Raw genomic sequence first — 17,919 nt, 5'->3', positions numbered from 1 at the left:
CAGTATGCAGCGCTGCAGTGTTTACATCTATTGAAAAAGGACATGCTGCTTGCCTGAAAAACATTTTTAAAAATATCAAAATAAAATAAATTACTATATTGTAAGGAATCTAAAGTAAAAACAAAAAAAACGTGCAGCCTTGCAGTCAGAGGCTGGAAAACACATCAGTCCATCCTCTGCACCAGAAGAAAATGAGAGGCTGAGTAACGCGAGCGTGACATTTGGTGTATCTGCTACCACGTCACTCCACAGAAATAACCTCATGGCTCGGCACCTCGTCTGGCGTAGGCTGGCATCGCTACATGCAAGTCGCCCCAGGGCTCTTGGGGCAAGGCCGTTTTCCAGCACCTGAAGCTCTAGGTCCTTATGCACATGCCAAGCAGCCAAGACAAAGTTTCGGGGTTGAAACTGCGCAGGTGCTGGCAGTGTCCTGATCACCCCGTGTGCTGGGACTGGGATTGCTCCTAGACCGGCAGCACCCAACATCCCCAGGGGGTGGATGTCATGCTTCAGGAGAGCACCGCTGGCTGCTGAGCTTGGTCTTGGAGCTGCATCCTCGAGTGCTCTTCGGGTGTCTGCGGGAGCAAGGAGGGCCAAAGCATCTGCTGCCACCAGAGCTGTGCTCCTGACCCGTAAACTCGCCATCTGGTTTCGGCTTCACCCAGGGACACTGGCCTCTGGAAGTGAGCTGTGAACCATGCCTTTGGGGCTGCAGTCACCTGTGATCTACAGCAGCGTGATGAACATACAGCTCCGTGTCTCCTTTGGATAGGGAATTCCTTTCCCCTCAGGTGTCCGCCGAACAGCTGTGGCAGGAGAAATGCTGGATTATGGTCCTCGCCATCCATACTCTGAGGATGTTGGCAGCACCCCAGTCCCCCATGCTCAGGCAGGGACCGAAAGCTTTCCATTTCTCTTTAAGAGCCCCCGTGATGGGTTGGGGAGGCTGAATCAGGCTGACCCGGCAGGGAAGAAATTCCAGGCGTTTCTCCCTGACAGCCAATTCCCGTCACCGCTGATGGATGTGCCGCCCAGAGCAGGTCGGCGGGGGAGCTTGCAGGTGTGCGTACCCACAGGTGCGGCGGTCTCGCCAGATGCTTGAACTTCTGAGCTGTGCTAGCGGGGAGATGACCTTGCGAACCCCGTAGAAGCTGCAGGAGGGATTTGCTGGCAAGCCCCCGGCATGAAGCCTCTCCCAGGCGAGGGCTCAGCCCTGCTGCTGGTGCATGGGCACTGGGAGAGAGCTGCGAGGGTTTGGATGAGGGTGCTCTCTGCCTCAGGTTGTCCTGGCTAGCAGGCTGGTGATGCTCTTGTGGGAGAACAGGGGACTGTAACTGCCTGGCTCTGGCCCAGGCTGTGCTGCACAGTTGGTGTGTGATGACGTCGGTTTGTCCCACGGTGTCCAAAAGGCTGAATCCCTGGCCCATGCAGTTTTCCTGGTCTTTGGAGCTTGTTTGGACTGGGCTGAGGACAGCCTGGCTAGAAGGTCAGGGATTATTTGTCCCTTGCAGGACTTTCCAGCGTGCTCTTTTGGGGAGCTCCCAAAACAGGGCATCACTCTGCCCTGCCTGGTCCTCTCGAAACCTCTGTGACACCCCAGTACTAAGGTCCTCTCACAGCCCCACGCTGACCCAGTGCTGCCCCTCTGCGCCTGCCCGTGGACCAAGTGAAAGGGTGGATGATGGTGAGAATAAGACATAACCTCTTAAAGTAAGTAGCCGGTGGTGAGCTGCAGACAGGCAGGGTGCAGTGTGGAAGTCCTTACCAGGTGCACTTCCAAGGGGATTGTGTCTGAAGGAGCCCTGGGCTGAAGCTGGGAGGCAGATGAGGTGGCTTGGGGGCATCTCTGGGGAGCACTGTTGTAGGGGATGTGGGTTTTGGAGTCCTGGCACCTCCAGCTGTGAGGCCAGAGCAGCAGTGCCTGTGTGCTGGGGAGATGATGTGACCCAGCTGATCTCCCTGAGTTGCTGGTGAGGTGCAGGATGCTTGTCCAGTCAATGACATGGGGACCTGTCTAAAAGCCGCTAGCAACGGGAGGATGCTTTTGCAGGCCTGTGCCGTCTGCTTCTATTTCTGTCCTGTGGAGAATGATGGGGTTAAACAGGAACATTTGCATTGTGACTTCTTCCTTTATTGACAACTCCTTAATCCACATCACAGAAGTCGGCTGAGCACCACGTTCCCCTTCAGTTAATCTCATTTAGCCCTGTTTTCCCTTCTGTATTTCTATCCTCTGCTCTCCAAATGCTGTCAGAGTTGTTGGCAGTGACAGCACCTGGCAATGGGATTAATTGCTTATCTCAAGTATGAGGTAACAGTGTAGGCTGCTAATTAAATTTATCAGGAGGGAAACTGGAGGACCTGTGCGGCCCCAGGAAGGATGAGTGCAGAGAGCTGGCATCTAGAGGTCCAAGTTCCTCTCTCTTTCAGAGCTAGCAGCCAACTCCAATGCCAAGTCCAAGGGGCTTGGGTGTTACCACCTGCCTCCTGCACTGCAGCCCTGCAAGGCAGGATTGAGTCCTCTTCCCTCCAGCACTAAAATGTCCAGGCTGGAGAGGCCAATGGCAGAAGTGTAAGCAGATCCAAAGGCAATGCGCAGCATTGCTCCTTTGGGTTGTCCAGAGGCCAGCCTTTTGCTAAGGTGACAAACACCATCGTGTGAGGGTCTGGGGACAGGAACAAGCAGAGAATGAGCAACTTTGGCAGGTGAGATAAAGTGAGACCCATTTCCATGCAGAACTAAAAGCAAGGGCCAAGGCACAAGTGGCAGAATGGGGAAGAGTATGGGAAAAAGTGACAATGTCATTACAACACCCACTTCATCTTGCAAGAAGAAGGGCAAGGTTGATGAAAGGAAAAAGAGGTAAATTCAGAGCTGGTTGGACATAATAATCTTCTGCACAGGACAACATCATAAATACCCACACACATACCACGAGCAGTAGAGACCTAGAAGTGCTGGTGGAGGAGGGTTTGGAGTCTGGGGTCTAGCCTCCCACTTGCAGTGGGGCTGCCACCAGCATTAGCTCAAGGCAGCCACGGTGTTTAGCTGAATCTCCTCCAAGGAAGGAGATCCACTGTGACCTGTCCCAGGGCTGCACCATCCTTTGGAGAAGGAGCTTTTCCTAATGTCCAGTCTGAACTTGTGGTCCTTGTCCCTTGTAACAGAGTCTGGCACCCTGAGAGGTGTTTGGGTCTGTCTTCTTTGCATCTGCCCCCAAATAGCTGCAGCTGCAGTTAGATCCCCCCTTACCCCAGTTAACCCATCCCAGCTCTTTCCACCTCTCCTCGTATGCCCTGTGCCCCAGGGCTGGCCATCTTGGTGACCCTCCACTGGACTCTTCTGTTTCTCCATATTGCCCTTGAACTGGGCAACCCCAAACTAGCTGCGGCAGCATCCCCAGTGCCTGGCAGGGGAGAACACCTCCCTCGATGTGCTGGCCACTCTCCTCCTGGCATGGCCCAGGACATTATTTTCTTTGTACTCCATAAGAGCAAATCGCTGGCACCTGTTCGGCATGGGGTCGGTGTGGGGGCAGTTGCATGGTGCGTGGCCAAAGGAGCCAGAGGCTTGCTTAGGGTTTGCGGGGTGATTAGGATGCCAGCGGGAGTGGGGAGGGCCATGGGAGAGGGCTCCCAAAAGTACAGGGGAGGGCGAGAGGCAGGATGCAGCCAAGGTGACCAGCTCCAAGGTCCTGCAGCACCAGGGATGCTGACGATGTCGGGCTGCAGAGCCAGCCTGCCTGCCCCCTGCCGCCGGCCCCAGAGGGAGAAGAGAGGCAGCTGGGAGATAAGGCTGGGGATTTAAGACTCTTGGCGGATCCTGACTGACAGAGCTGGGGCTGCCTGTTTTCCATCAGCCGTTAAAAATGCCTTGCTTGAGTGGAAGGAGACTTGCTGCCAGGAGGAACAAAGCCAAGCAAAGGGAGCCAAGGAGGACCCTTCCTCAGAGCCATTAGCACGGACTGAAGGTGCTATTTTGGAAACTTTTATTGCAAGAGAAAGCTGTTTGCTCTGAGCTGTTTGCAGAAATGGTCTGGGGTGGGCTCTGAAGGCCAGGGCAGTTTTTGATGCAGAGGAGCCTGTTTGGAGCCTGCTCAGCTCACACTGGATTAATTAAAAAGTTGGTTAGAGAAAGGCAGTGGGACACGGGGCCAGCAAACAGGGAACCCCTCTGAGGCCCCTCCTGCACATTTGGCCAAAGCTTTTCCTTCAGGCTGAGCCATGGCATGCCTTTCTCCGCCGAGCTGCCCCAGGGCAGGCAGCGCTACAGGCTGGAAACCTCATGCCAGTGCTGCCTCCAGCAGCAGATGCTGCAGAAGTGGCCTTCCCTCCCAGATCCCCGGCATGGTCCTCCTGCAGGGGAGGGCAGGACCCCTCATGGGTCCTTCTCCATGGCGTTCCCTTCCCAAAACACGTGCCTTCCCAGGCACGACCACCTTTCCGTGCCCTGGGAATGGGTGGATGGGAAACAAGGACACCCGGTGCTGCTCAGGCATTCCCAATCTTGTTTGAGAGAGCTACAGACAGTACTCTTAGCAAACCCGCTGCTGTCTCCGAGCCGTACCCTAGCGAGGCAGCCATCCATGCCTATGTGCAGCGGTGAGGCAAGTAAAGGTCCATATGTTTCCTGTGAACCTCTATTAGCATCCTCCGATTGGTGCTGGAGATGCGGGAACCCACCACGTGGGAAGCTGCAAGCCGCCCCTGCTTCAGTGATGGGGCCAGAGCCGCTGTCATGGTAATCGCCCTCCTGGAATGAAGGATGCTCTGAAAAAGTAGAAATTTCTGTGCTTTCACTGTTTCAATTCCCTCTTTCCAAGCAGGAGTTTCTAGGGATGCTCTGCCCCTGCCCTTGTTGCAAGCCTAAGGGGAAGCAGCATGTCCCAAAGCTGCTGTCACCACCCGGGGCAGAAAACTGGGTCCTCGTGTCTTCCAGCAAGTGGTGAGAACATCCACGCTGGTTGAACAGGAGGGGGCTTAGCCTCTGTGTGAAGATTTCAGTTTTGATTTGCTGTTTACCCTGGAAACAAGAAATTGGGTGGATTCCAAATTAAAAGCTGTTTTCTCACCCAGAGGAAGACCTGGAGGGAACAAAACAGTTTTGAACATGATGTTCGTTTATTTTACTTCTGGAGGTTGTCATTACTTGAGACAAAAAAAATAAAAAAGGACTTTGCATCAAATTTCAGTGATTTTCCTGTCTTTCAGCATGATTTCAGAACATTTATCTTTGGAGAAGTTCTGATTCTCCAGGATTATTTTATCCCATGTCGGTGTGTGGGACCTCCCGGGGAGGAATAAAGTTGCCAAAATTTCTGGCCGTGTTTTGATGGCACGTGCAAAGAGTTTTAGCATCCCAGCTTGGTATTTTTGGTGAACAATCTTTCAGCCCCCAATTTTTGCCCCGCTGTAAGAACAGCGCTCACGGAAGTATTAATTGTGGCCGGTAGTCTGTGCCGGGCCAAACCTGGGGAATGTTTTTTGTCTCTTGGGGCCAGTCGCTAAATCTCAGCAGTGTAGGCATTTTTTTGATGTATCTCTCTCTTGATGCAGAAGCAGCCTTATAGGAAGGTTGTTATTTTTAGAATAAGCCTCAGGAAGGTGAAAGAGGCCCATGTCTCAAAACGTCTTTGATCAAATGACCCTATATTTCACCCTGGATGTCAGACTAGAGCAATTTTGTGTGTTGGTCTTACCGTGTTTCAAAAATTGGTATTAGTACGGGGACCCTGTTATCATTTCAGCTACAGAGCCACCATCACTTCTTTATAATGGAGAACTACGCAGGCATCAACTCTCCCAACAGCTTAACACCCTCTGAGGTGGGTTTGTACTGAGGGACATGCTGGGAATAGGGTCAGAAATGGAGTCAAACACGTGGGGGATAGGGGACAGCGAGGGTGGAAAGATCCAGGAAAATGAGGAGAAGCTAGTTTTTCAACAGATCCTTTGACTGTAGGAGGCAGGAGGGACTTTGCATGGTATTTTTCTGTAGAGCTTTTCTCATTGGAAACTCAAGGTAATTTTGAAGGAAGGGAGATGAAAACTGAAAACTCTCTTTTTTTTCCAAAGAAAAAAATAGATACTTCTCAGTAATAGCTCTTGCTTACAGCAACCCTGAGCGTATGTTTTTCCCAGGCTGTTTTTCTGATCTGCCTCATTCCTGAAAGCCTTGGCAGCGAACTGAAGTAGAAGTTTGTTTAACTCGTTTCAGTGCAGAAACCACCTGCACCCCCCAGGCTCTTTGTGCTGCACCAGAAATTAACAGCAGCGGAAAGTCGCAACCAAGAGTAATCAGCGAGAGCCATGCCGATAAATGCTTATAGCCAAGCCTTTGCTTTGGCATTGGTGATCCCCTGACTTGGAAAGGACTCTCTGGTGTTTAAAGCTTTGCAGTGATATTTTTAGCCACCTGTGCCGTATCTGTTAATACTGTATTTCACACTGTGGTCCAGCCTTCACCACCCATCTGCTGTAGGCACCGTGCACCCCCGTGCCACCCTCGCCCACCCTGCCTGGCTGAACACGCATCTTTTTTGAGCAGCTGTTGCTAACAGAGCAACTTCTTCATCTGTGAGTGGCTTTGAGGTCTGAGCCCCTGTGGAGGTAGACCCCGGCACGCTGCTGCTGGTCGTGGCAGAAGTGACAATTTGCTTATGATACTGAGTAGGGAAGACAAGGCCTGGCTGTGGAGAGTTGCAAAAGGACCTTATGAGATGGCATGACTGGGGAATGAGAAGGCAATTGGAATTCAATAGACATGAGATGATGCAAATGGGAGAAAAAAACCCCAACTTCACACACACATGCACAGAGGTAGGCTGTGAGTTGGCCGCTGTCTCTCAGGAATGAGACCTTGGGGCTATAATAGGTCGTCCAGTTGGTACATTGGTGGTTAAAAAATAATTTGGACATGGCTAATTATGAGAAAAGAGTAGAGAATAAAATAGTGAATGTTGTTGTGCAACTTGCTTGGGGCATGATGGAGATTTGTGTAACCCCCAGGGTCATGGAGAAGGTGGATGGAGATTGAGTGTTCATTGCCAATGCAAGTGTGAGATTGCATCAAATGAAATGGCAGCTGGCAACTTCATAGCAGAGGGCAGCAGTTTGTTCACGCAGCGCAGAATTACACCATGGGGCTCTGTGCTGCAGGATAAAATGGGTGCAAAATGTTTGCATGGAATACAAAAATGACTGAGTAACTTAGTGGAAGAAACATCCCACAAGGGATGTTAAATGCAAAGAGCCTGCCTCTTAGAAAGTCCCTGAGCTATAAATTGTTGGAGGGTGGGAAAGTGTTGTGGGCAATGCGTGTGCCCCACTCCTTGGGCGGCCACTGTTGGGGAGAGGATTCTGGTGACCATGGGGACCTTTGGTCTGACTTGGCACAGCCGCTCTCATCTTCTTATGTGACGGTGACTAAAAATCCCCTTTGCATTTGTAAGAATCCCTGAGTGGACCCTGTTCCGCGCTCGTGGTTGGGGACCAGGCGGGAGAGATGTCTGCATGGGGACCCCATCTCTACAGGCAGTGTGAGCAGCAGCGCCTGCCTCCTCCTCAGAGCCTTCAAACCAGCTGCTCCTTCTCCACTGTGTTTACTTCAAATTGTCAGGTTTTGGCTTCGTACTCTGCAAAGCCCCGAAGGGTGTTTTCTGGCAGCACTGCCAGGCTCCAGGCATCCCCGCCAGCCCCTGTCCTCGCCACTTACCACTGCTCTTGGTTCTCTTCCAGGCTGCCCATCGGGGACGTTCAAGGCCAGCCAAGGGGATGAAGGATGTGTCCACTGCCCGATTAACAGCCGGACGACTTCGGAAGGGGCCACTAACTGCGTGTGCCGAAACGGATATTACCGGGCAGATGCCGATCCTGTCGACATGCCGTGCACCAGTATGTGGGCTCTGGGTAACTGGGGAGGGACCGCGTGTGGCTGGGAAGGGAGACACCAGAGCACCAAGGGATGCTTAGGCATCTGTCTCAGTGGGATTTTGGAGGAAGCCAGGGGGCTCAGAGCACCTCATCCTTGCAGGCGTGGGTCTTTCTTACCCTGGGCCAGTCTATGCTTGCAAGCATTGCACGTGCAAAGAGGACAGAAATTCAGGTTGCTCTGTGCTGTTCTAGGCAGTGGGATGACTTCACTCTGGGGCTGTACCTGGACGAGAAGACCTGTGTGTTGGCACGCAGGACATTAATGCAAAGGCCAGGAATCAGAAACGCTACAAGAAATAACTGGTGAATTTTGCCAGAGATGCCACGTAATCAAATGAGCCTGGGTTAAGAGAACAGGTTTTGTTCCTGCTCCTGCCTTTGGCTGTCCAGCTTGCTCCGCACATCCCTGACACCAAGAGAAGCACCCGGCTCAGCATGTGCCTGCTGCAGAGTCCTGTCCAGGGATGGGGAAAAGGATGGGGTGCAGCTGGTCCTGTAGCGATGAGCAGGGCTCTGGCTCTTACACCTTTCTGTCTATTCCCTTTACAGCCATCCCATCTGCCCCCCAGGCCGTCATCTCCAGTGTGAATGAGACCTCTCTGATGCTGGAGTGGACCCCACCGCGGGACTCGGGGGGCCGGGAGGACCTGGTGTACAACATCATCTGCAAGAGCTGTGGCTCTGGCCGCGGGGCGTGCACGCGCTGCGGGGACAACGTGCAGTTTGCCCCCCGCCAGCTGGGCCTGACGGAGCCCCGCATCTACATCAGTGATCTGCTGGCCCACACCCAGTACACCTTTGAGATCCAGGCAGTGAACGGCGTCACCGACCAGAGCCCCTTCTCCCCGCAGTTTGCATCAGTGAACATCACCACCAACCAAGCTGGTAAGATGCTGACCTGTGTCTCTCAGCAGACCTCTCCAGGAAAGGGAGGTGGTGGGCAAAGATCTCCTGGTCAAGAGGTGCTGGCTGAAACCCTGTGGGGTGAGCAGGGCTTGAAGGGGAGAAGAGGTGGGGTGAGATGTGGCATGGTGTCGCTTGCTCTGTAACATTGGTGATAACCAAAGTGCATGGGCCTGGCAATTCCTGGATGAATCCCAAGCCTCGGGTGTGAAAAATATCCCTTATTTCAGTGAAAAGCTGGAGTGTGCCCCAAGGCAGACCTGCTCTCCCCATCACTGCAGCAGAACAGCTCATGTCATGGTCCCCTGGTGTCTCAGCATCCCTCTCTGGTGCTGGGCGCTTAACTGTTTCTGAGGTTGTTACCTTGGAGCATCAGCTGCATGCACCGTCGGTGTGTTGCAGACACAGCAGCAGTGCTCACTGCTGCTGGCAGCCTTGCTGCAGTGCCTGCTACTGCTCCTGGTTCCTGAGGAGGAAAGGTAAGATTAGCTCCAGCATTTTAACACAAGCTGCAACCTCTGCTCTGACTGCAGAGAAAGCCAGGACAGGCCATGAAAGCAAAGGAAAGCTGCACAGATATATGGGATGACCATCTGGAAATCTGCTCCAGGTCCTGTGCCACTGCAGAGTCACCTTGGTGAAGAAGACCAAGCAGCAGAGCTGGAAGGGTTTCATTTGGGCTCTCGAGCTCTGTGCTGGCCTGGGGGTTTGCTACGCTCCCCCTGTGCAGGGTGGTTTTGCTGGGGAAGGGATGTGTCAGGGTGGCTGGTAGTGCTGCTCCTGGGAGATTCACCAGCAGCCCCCAGGCAGCAGCTGTGCTGGTGGCAGGATGCCCCGCAGAGCTGCTGGTCGGGGGCTGCTCTCCCCAGCCCACCTGGAAGCCATCTGGAGCTGGAGCACAGACTGGGGCTGGGTCTTTGCTTAAACCGATTGCACGGTGGAAGCATGCCAATAAGGTACAAGCATGCGTGGAAGCAAGCGAGTTTCTGTGGTCCCTCTGAGCGCTGCAGCAAGTGTGTGGGGAGTGTGAACATGAACCAGGCTGCCCTGGACACCACGTGACCTTCAAGACTGAATTTGGCAGTCGTGGATGATTGCATTTCCACTGAATCGCCTGGAGACCGTGGTGTGTGCTGGCTGCAGGGGACAGGAGGTGTTTGGTGAGGGGTAAAGCGGCAGCGGTGCAGATGGGCATCACTTGGCTGGGCACGCAGAGCACCAAGACAGAGGTAACCTGCAAAAATATCTTGGTCACACACGAACTGGCAGACTGACCTCTGATCTTAAGTTAGCTTGGGAGCCGCGGGGTCACGGTGTTTTCAATTCAGTATCAGAAGCCCTGAAGGCAGATTTAGCACAGCGTTGAACCGTGGTTTGACTGCAAGCAAGAACACGTCCGCACCTGATGAGGAGAGAGGAACTGGTCTGGGACGGTGACCTGTTGCAGCTTCCTTTACAGAGATGGCTGATGAAGATGGGGTGGGTGTGATGCTACCTGGGGCTGGGAAGGGCTCTGCACACCCCCAGCGTGGTCCCGCGCTATAGACGAGTTAGTTAATGCTCAGATTTTTGCACTTTGCAGTTATATGGTGTGCTTGTAACCTTCATATACTGCCTGTGGCTACTTCCACCCTAGCAAAACCAGAGAGCTGAGTTGCAGGCAAATCCTTTTCAGTCCCCTGTATCCTCCTCTTTGTGTTTTCCTTGTTTGACACTCCTTTATTATCAGGGCTCACACTTCTCAGCCTGTGTGATGTCTCTCTTAATGTATCTATTCATTAGCACTAAACAGTAACTGTCTGCTTGCTAATTCCTCTGTAATTAGAGGCTCTGAATTCTTCTGCTTACACTCAGCACCGCCTGGCAGCCTTGATGTAGATCATTAGCAGTTGGTAACAGAAGCTGCAGACACAAAGGCAGAGCTGGGACAGGAGAACGGAGGGTGTTGAGGGGAGAGGAGAGCGTGCAGTGGGAGGGGAGGGATGAGCCTGGGGAAGCAGGGATTACAGCCTCCCTCTGCCTTTGCTCTGGGTTGAGCAGCCAGCTGGGTCTCCATCTCAGGCAGAGCAGAGGACCGAATACATGATGGGGCTGTGCTCCTGCCACAGCTGGATGATGGCCTCCCTGCAAAGCACCCACTACGCTGGCCTTCAGGGACCTCCCAGCCCTGAAGAAAGCAAGGCAAAATCGTCCTGGTTCACCCAGGGATAAATGGACCATTGTTGGGGGACCACCTGTGCTTGGTGCTTTCAGGACTGAGGAGAGGTGCCATGTCACCAGCAGCATATTTAACCTTTAGGTATCATAAGTTCTTCAGCATTCCAGGAAAAAGCTGCTGTGAGAGAGTAAGAAAACGATCCCTGTAGAGCAGCCAGAGGGGAGGTATTGACTGTGGCCGGAGGAGTGGCACTGGGGGGTGTGATGGTATGGTGACCATCACCCCAAAAGGGAAACTTGAGATCAAAGAAGGTGACACACAATTCACCTTCTTGTTCTCCCAGAGAAAGATGGCTGTGGTCATTACTGTTGTACCCCTCTCCAGCGAGGTCTGGATTTCACTAATGTTGGCCTTTACATCAACATAACTTATTTTGCTGTTGTGTTGTGGTGGTAGGACATTTCTCTTCATGTAGATACAGGCGTCAGGTAGCTTCTTTCAAGGAAAAATAAGAGGTAATTAGACCAAGATGAATCATCCTTTCTTGCTATGAGGTTGCTTTCCAGACTGTGGATCTTCCTGCAGCTCTTTGTGGAAACTTCCATATCCTTCACCATAATCTTTTGAACTAGATATTGTACCTAGTAGCAGCTCTACTGCAGAGAAACTGCTTTCCTTGCTGGTCTCGCTGTTCTCTTTACACATTGAAGTGTAAAGTGCTACCTCACTCAGCCCTGCGGGCAGCTCTTACCTCCCTGGTGGCTTCTGTCTTGGTCCCTTCAGACGCTGCTTCCGTCGATGCAGTCTCCCATTCTGCAAGCAAGTCCTGCATTTTGGTTTCCAGACCCAAGCACAACCTTAATATTGTTTTCATGGGCTCAGCCATCAAGCCATGATCATTGCTCTGCACAGAAGTTGTCATTCCTAACACTGATATTTTGGACACTTTATGAATGAATTGCCAGCGATGTTTTTATATTGTCTCCCATATCTCTAATAATTTTAAGGAGAGGTGCTGCCTCCGCTGTGCTGGACACAGTGTGAGTCCCCATTGAGTGCCGGCCTTGTTTAAAACTGATTTCATGTGTGGCAGGTGATGCTCGTGCTGAGCCCAGTGTCTCACGAACTTTAAGTCTGTGCACTCTGCTGAACTCCTGAGTTCAGGAAAAAACAGTTTGACAAGAGCTACTTGTCAAAATCATGCTGCCATGCCTGATTTGTGCCATAGGATCCCATCAGGGCTTGTGGAAGGGACATCTAGGGTCTCTGATTCATCCTCCTGCTTGCTGCAGGACCATCACCAAGAGTAGATCTGCTGTGGCTTTTTCTAGCTGAGTCTTGGAAACCACCACCTCCCTGCTAACCTGTCCCAGGACTATATCTTTCTCTTGGGAAAGATACTTTTCATAATTTCCAGCCTCCTTTGTGGCTTGTGCCCCTCGTTGCATCACTTACCCCTGCTGGGAAGAGTGAGTTTCCACCCTCTTTTAATGGAGCTCCAAGCAGTTGAGCTGTGATTAAATTCGCCCTTAATGTCTTCATCAGCAGGCTCAGCCAGCCCAGCTCTCTCCATGTCTCATAAGCCCTGTGCCCCAGGCTGCCTCGGTCACCCTTGGCTGGATCATCTGCAGTTCCTCCTGGACCCATGGCCTCGTGTTCTGCATTGGCCAAGTTGATGTTGGTCTTAGTTGGACTACCCAGGTTGATGCTGACCTTAGACTGTCCAGGTTTACCCTTTGCATTTCACTGTAACGTTGTCATCTTTTCAGTCCTACCAACAAAGCGATCAGCAGTCCAGACACCACAGTGCAGAGAGGAGCCCCGAGGGACAGGCCACCTCTCTTCTTAGGAGGAGGTTGGTTGCCTCCTACCAGCCTGTGCTTGGAGGCAGTTTCCTGGACCTTTCTCTTGCAGTGAGTGTCCTAAAAAGACCAAAGGTGTTTAGCCTCCAGAAGGGCAGGTTTTGTTAGAACAGGAGGTGTGATGCTTCCCATTTCAAAGTATAGAAAACTAGAAAGGACCAAGACCAACAGAATAGAGATAAAAGGAGCTTGGAATAAACATCCCCTTCCCACCACCTCCTTGCTCCCCGTCGGTCTTCAGCCAACTTGAATTTACCCCTTCCAGCAAACTCTGCATGATCCCCACTGCCTTCCTAGGAAATATCTTCTGTCACCTCTGAGGCCAGGTTGTGTTTTCTCTCTGCTCTTCTCAGCAGGTTTCTTCTTGACCTCCAGCTCCATGCTGTACATCTCCCAAGTCACCCTCCACTGCAGCTGAGTGGCACCTCTCCCCAAAGCTCAGCAGCTCTCCAGGGAGGGAGAGCCAGGACTTGCCATCTGACACAGCCAGTCCTGTCTTAAGGGACCGTGATGTGGCCAAGGAAAACAAGCCCATCGCGCAGAGACTGGGTGCCACCAAAAGCCTTTTCTCAGCCATGCCAGAACAAAAGATCTGTGCCAAGAGGGTGTTTGAGAGCCATGCCAGCATCCCAAGAGGGAAGGCGCAGGAGGGAAGTCAGGGGTCAAGGAGTTGAGTGTGGCCCAGTGCTGGGGATAATGACACTTGACGAATTGAAAGCCACGCCAGGCATCAATCCTCTTGCTGGTGACAACACGCAGCCCCTGCTTGCTAATTTGTGGCCATTCTTCGGGGAGGATCGGGGAGGGTGGGGAGTCTTGGGGCTGCGAGGATTTGTAGGCTCCATCCGCACCGCGGGCAGGCTGAGTGCCCTGGGAAAGTCGCTGAGGGAAAGGGCTCCTTGGGCAGGGATGACTTAAACAGCACATGGGAAGGGCACCTCTTGATAGAAGACTGTGGCTTCTGTGATCTGAGAGTGGAGGAAAAAGCCCTGGGCTCCGGAGTATCCAGAGACAAATTCAAGATCTCCCAGTGATGGGGGAAAGAGAACATCCAGATTTTTGGGAATGTGTCCCTTTTGTGAGCGACTCTTGTGTCACACGGGATAAGAAGAGAGGATTAACTCTGATGTCAGAGGCTCTTGGCTGCGAACAGAGCCAAAAAGAGCCCTAAACAGCTAATACAGTGTGAATAGCAGCTAGTGTGTGACAGAGGAAACCGATACACTTTCCTGATAAACCCATCAGGAGCAGCATCTGCAGCAGCGGAGTTTACTGGCACAATTTCTCCCTCTCTATGGATCCAGATAACTTTTATGATTATTTGCATTGTTATTCTGGGTGGCATTTTACAGCAGTATGTCGCGACATGGGTCCTTTGGCTAGATGTGCAGCTCACACCTGTGCACCAGGTTGATGCCAGACATCATTAGGGTTTGAATTTCTGCTTCGCGGTGGCTATCACAGCCCAGGCACTTGCATCCCAGCCGGGCAGTGTCTTTTGGACAGGACTGTCCTGACAAGACTCAGAGGTGCCTGTGAGCTCAAGGACAGCTGAATGTTTCAGTGGTCCAAAGCAAGCACGTGGGCCATGGCTCTGCTCTGCTGTGAATGTCCTGTGACTGGACTGAGTCCAGCCTGGACCTCATGCAAAGGCTGGGGAGTTCAGCCATGAGTGATGAAGCACAGGCGAGACAGATCCTGGGAAGTGCAAAGCACCAGAAGGGAGGATTTTTCCCTCACCTTCAACCCCCAAAAATCCCTTGCAGCCATGGCCCATGAGCTTTACTGCCAAATGCAACAGGGAGCATGGAGGGGTCGGGGGAGGAAGGGTGAGGAGAGGGAGGAGTGGAGCCAGGCTAGCAGACAAGGTGAAGGTATAAGGTTGGTAGGGACTAGCACTTCTCACCAGCCATTCAGGTTGCTGTTTGCTTGTCACGTTAGTTATGCTGCAGGCTAGACAGAGAGAGGAGAACTGTATTGCCTGGGGCACATGGTCTCTTGCTTTTATCTTCTCACTTTCATTTTGCATTAGAAGATCTGGCTGGCTTCCTCCTTCAGAAGGATGCACAGCAGTGGCCTGCGCTCCTCTGGACACAAGCAGGGAGTCATGGTATCTCCTGTTCTCTCTTGTGCTGCTCTCAGCCTTGCCCTGAGCTGGCTGCAGTCAGGAATTACTTGTCTGTGAAACAACAACCTGAGAAAGTGTATGCAGAAATCACCTTGAAGAGTTGGAATGAGCTTTCCACACCTTAAAAGCTATGAATGTCTATTTCTTGTTGCCTTCCAGTATAAAAGTAAAAGACAGGAGATTGTAGCATCCCAGCATCTCGGATCTCTCATCCAACTTCCCACCTACGGCAGGACTGCTGCTAGCACTGCCTCAGGACAGCCATGGCTTTGGGTAGACAATTATTGGTAATCCCGAAAGGCAGAGATCTCCCCACATTTCCAGTGACTTGTCCCAGACCTGCCCCCCCCTCCCCCCGTGAGGGAACTTTTCCCGATGTCCAACCTGAACCTCCCAAGCTATGATTTATGGCCATTGCTCTTTCTTATACTAAGTTTCAAAGGTTCAAGCCAAGAGATGTTCTAAATCAGCCTGCATATCAATTATCCTCATATTCAGTCCTGTCTTTGGCTAAAGCATCTTTCAGAAAGGCAACCAGTCTTGACTTGAGACATCAAGAGACAGAGGGCCCATCAAGTCTTTGTACACGGGTCTGTGTAGCTTGTTCTTGCTTTTTTTTCCAATTAGATCACTGATTTTCTAGGGAAATGCGGTAGACTCTGCCTGTCTGGACAGCAGCAAAATTTTTGATTTGGGAAACTACTAGTAAAGCTGGAGGTCTGTCCAGGAACTGCCTAAATGGGAGACTACTACCACCGGAATGGGGAAGCATGAGGCTGAACTGAGGTGACTAACTTAGGTCCATGAGAAATAGTCTCATACTTCTTGATGTTTCAAACTCTGGTAGGGTATTTCTTGTGCAGAAAACTGACACAAACATTGTTAGGACAGAGGAGGACTCTGATACCTCCAGGAAGACGCTGAGAGGTGGAATAACAAAATCAGGGTGAAATTCAACAATGGAAGGCAGCTGAGGAAGACCTGGTGGCAGACCTTGGGAAGGGGACAACTTTCCAGCATAAAACTTTGTGGAAAAACAACACATTGCAAGACTGCACTGTATCAAGCGAAGTATGTTCACCAGCTATAGCAAAGTCTCACACCATTGCAGAAAGCTTGGGTGGAGCGTCGTACAGTCATTGCATGCACACTTGGTTACCCACATTCAAGAGAGCTGAACTGTGATGGTAGCAGGTGGAGAGAAAGGCTGATAAGGTGAGCAGAACACAAGAGAGCCCATGTTACAGAGAGGAGACCAAAAAGGCACTGTGTGTTCAGCCTTGGTGAAGGGGATTTATTTGCTGTCTGTAGTGACGTGCTGGGCTGGAGGGGCACCAGAAAGGGAGAAGAATTATTAAAGCAGAAGGACAAGAGCAGATGGTACAGAGTGGCTGGTGATAGCATTTAGGTGGAAAAGCAGAAATTTTCTGAGCTGTGGAGCCATCTCCACGTGAAGGAGCCAGGGCAAAGCCTGTTTGCCTGTGTGACAGAGCAAGTTTTTTCTGCTGAGCTACTGTAGGACTATTCCTGAGGTCCCTTAAATCTCAGGTTTGTTCTTTTGGGGGCTTCACTGGATGTGTTTCTGTGACAATTTCGCCTGCTCCCAGGCTCCAAAACCTCCTGAAACCTTGACATCCCCATGGCTGCTTCTCTTATCCGTCACTAACAGCCAGACCTTACCCTCCACACGGACCCACGTAACCATCTGTAGTATCCCACATAACCATCCTGGCTCTGCAGCCCTTCTCTCCCTTCTTCTCTTTCCTTCATCCCCAGCTCCCACCTTCACCTTGGCTGCCTCGTACACAGGGCCCTTGCCACCAAAACCTGATGCGGCTTGACATTTGCTGCAACTCCTCCTCCCGCTTGGTGGCCCAGCCTGTTGCCTTTGCTGCATCCTCCCTGCTTGCAGCAGCTGGCGGTGAGTGCCCAGGAGGGACCCTGCCATGCCCAAGTCCATTCTTTGCCCACTGGAGACCATCCGCAGCCAGGGCTCCCAGATGGTAGGAGCTTTGCCAGCTGCTGGCTTTTCAGGACTCCTCTTCCCGCTCCTGCGGTGGGCAGCTGGGGGGATGTTGGCAGAGCAGGGTATGGGCTGCACTGCTAGAACTTTCCTAGCAGATGCTCTTCTCCGCCCGCTACCAGCTCTGTGGACTCCTCCACCTGCTGACTCCCAGGCTTCCCTGTTGCATAAATTACTCCACAAGTTTGAGGATAATTTTTCCCACACCTGCCTGGGGCTTCAGAAACCTGTTCCAAAGCATCTGGAGCTGACTTTGGGCAGAAAACAAAAGCCCATCCGTGATGGATGGGGTGGAAAGTCCCTTCTGGTGAACCAGCGCCTCCCCCTCTCCCCACAACGTGCCGCAATCCCCGCTGTGTGTGAGCGCTGGGAGCTGACGGCATGGCTCAGGAGCTCACCTTTTTCTTATGTGTTCAGGAGGGGTGATTTATCTTTACTGCTGCACTTGGCAAACACAGCCCACAGTGCTAATTGCCTTGTTTGCGCACGAGGCGCTGAGTGCCAGCACTCGGGCAGGTGGAGGTGCTGGAGGCAGGTAGGCAAGGCTGCAGACGGGAGGCCAGTTTCAGGGTCACAGTGCTTGAACAGCTGAGCATACACTGGGGGGGGTGATGCTGCTCAGTGGTGCGTTTATGTGGACCATAATAGATGGTTGTAGCAAATCGGGTTAATGCAGCCGGCTGGCCAGTTGTCCCTTGGTCCATCTCGTAGTCCCTGTGATTTAGTAGTCCCCTCTATCTGTGTGTAAAATGATAAGCCTCTGTCTGACTTGGTTCAGGCAGGAAGATCCTCACTGTGCCTGTCTCACCACGGCCCGGTCCATGTTCATCACTGCCACTGGCCAGTGCGCAGGAAGCTGCTGCATTGGTAGGGCTGAGCAGGGAATGCTCTTTCCACGAAAAAAAACGTGATG

At 52.2% G+C, this 17,919-nt stretch overlaps 1 protein-coding gene across 3 annotated transcripts in view; it reads left to right on the top strand.

Annotated features, from left to right (window-relative positions):
* EPHB2 (EPH receptor B2) overlaps nucleotides 1-17,919 on the top strand; it is a 91,202-nt gene that overhangs the window by 34,819 nt on the left and 38,464 nt on the right. For all 3 annotated transcript variants that reach the window (XM_009334111.1, XM_009334110.1, XM_009334112.1), the window contains exons 3-4: nucleotides 7,738-7,893; nucleotides 8,482-8,817. In XM_009334111.1, the coding sequence (XP_009332386.1) occupies nucleotides 7,738-7,893; nucleotides 8,482-8,817 (492 nt within the window). The remainder of the gene's footprint in view (nucleotides 1-7,737; nucleotides 7,894-8,481; nucleotides 8,818-17,919) is intronic.

Source organism: Pygoscelis adeliae, unplaced genomic scaffold, assembly GCF_000699105.1.
Source record: "Pygoscelis adeliae isolate BGI_AS28 unplaced genomic scaffold, ASM69910v1 Scaffold291, whole genome shotgun sequence".
Taxonomy (NCBI): domain Eukaryota; kingdom Metazoa; phylum Chordata; class Aves; order Sphenisciformes; family Spheniscidae; genus Pygoscelis; species Pygoscelis adeliae.
Note: the sequence above shows the minus strand (reverse complement) of the source record. Positions and strands in the feature narration are given on the sequence as shown.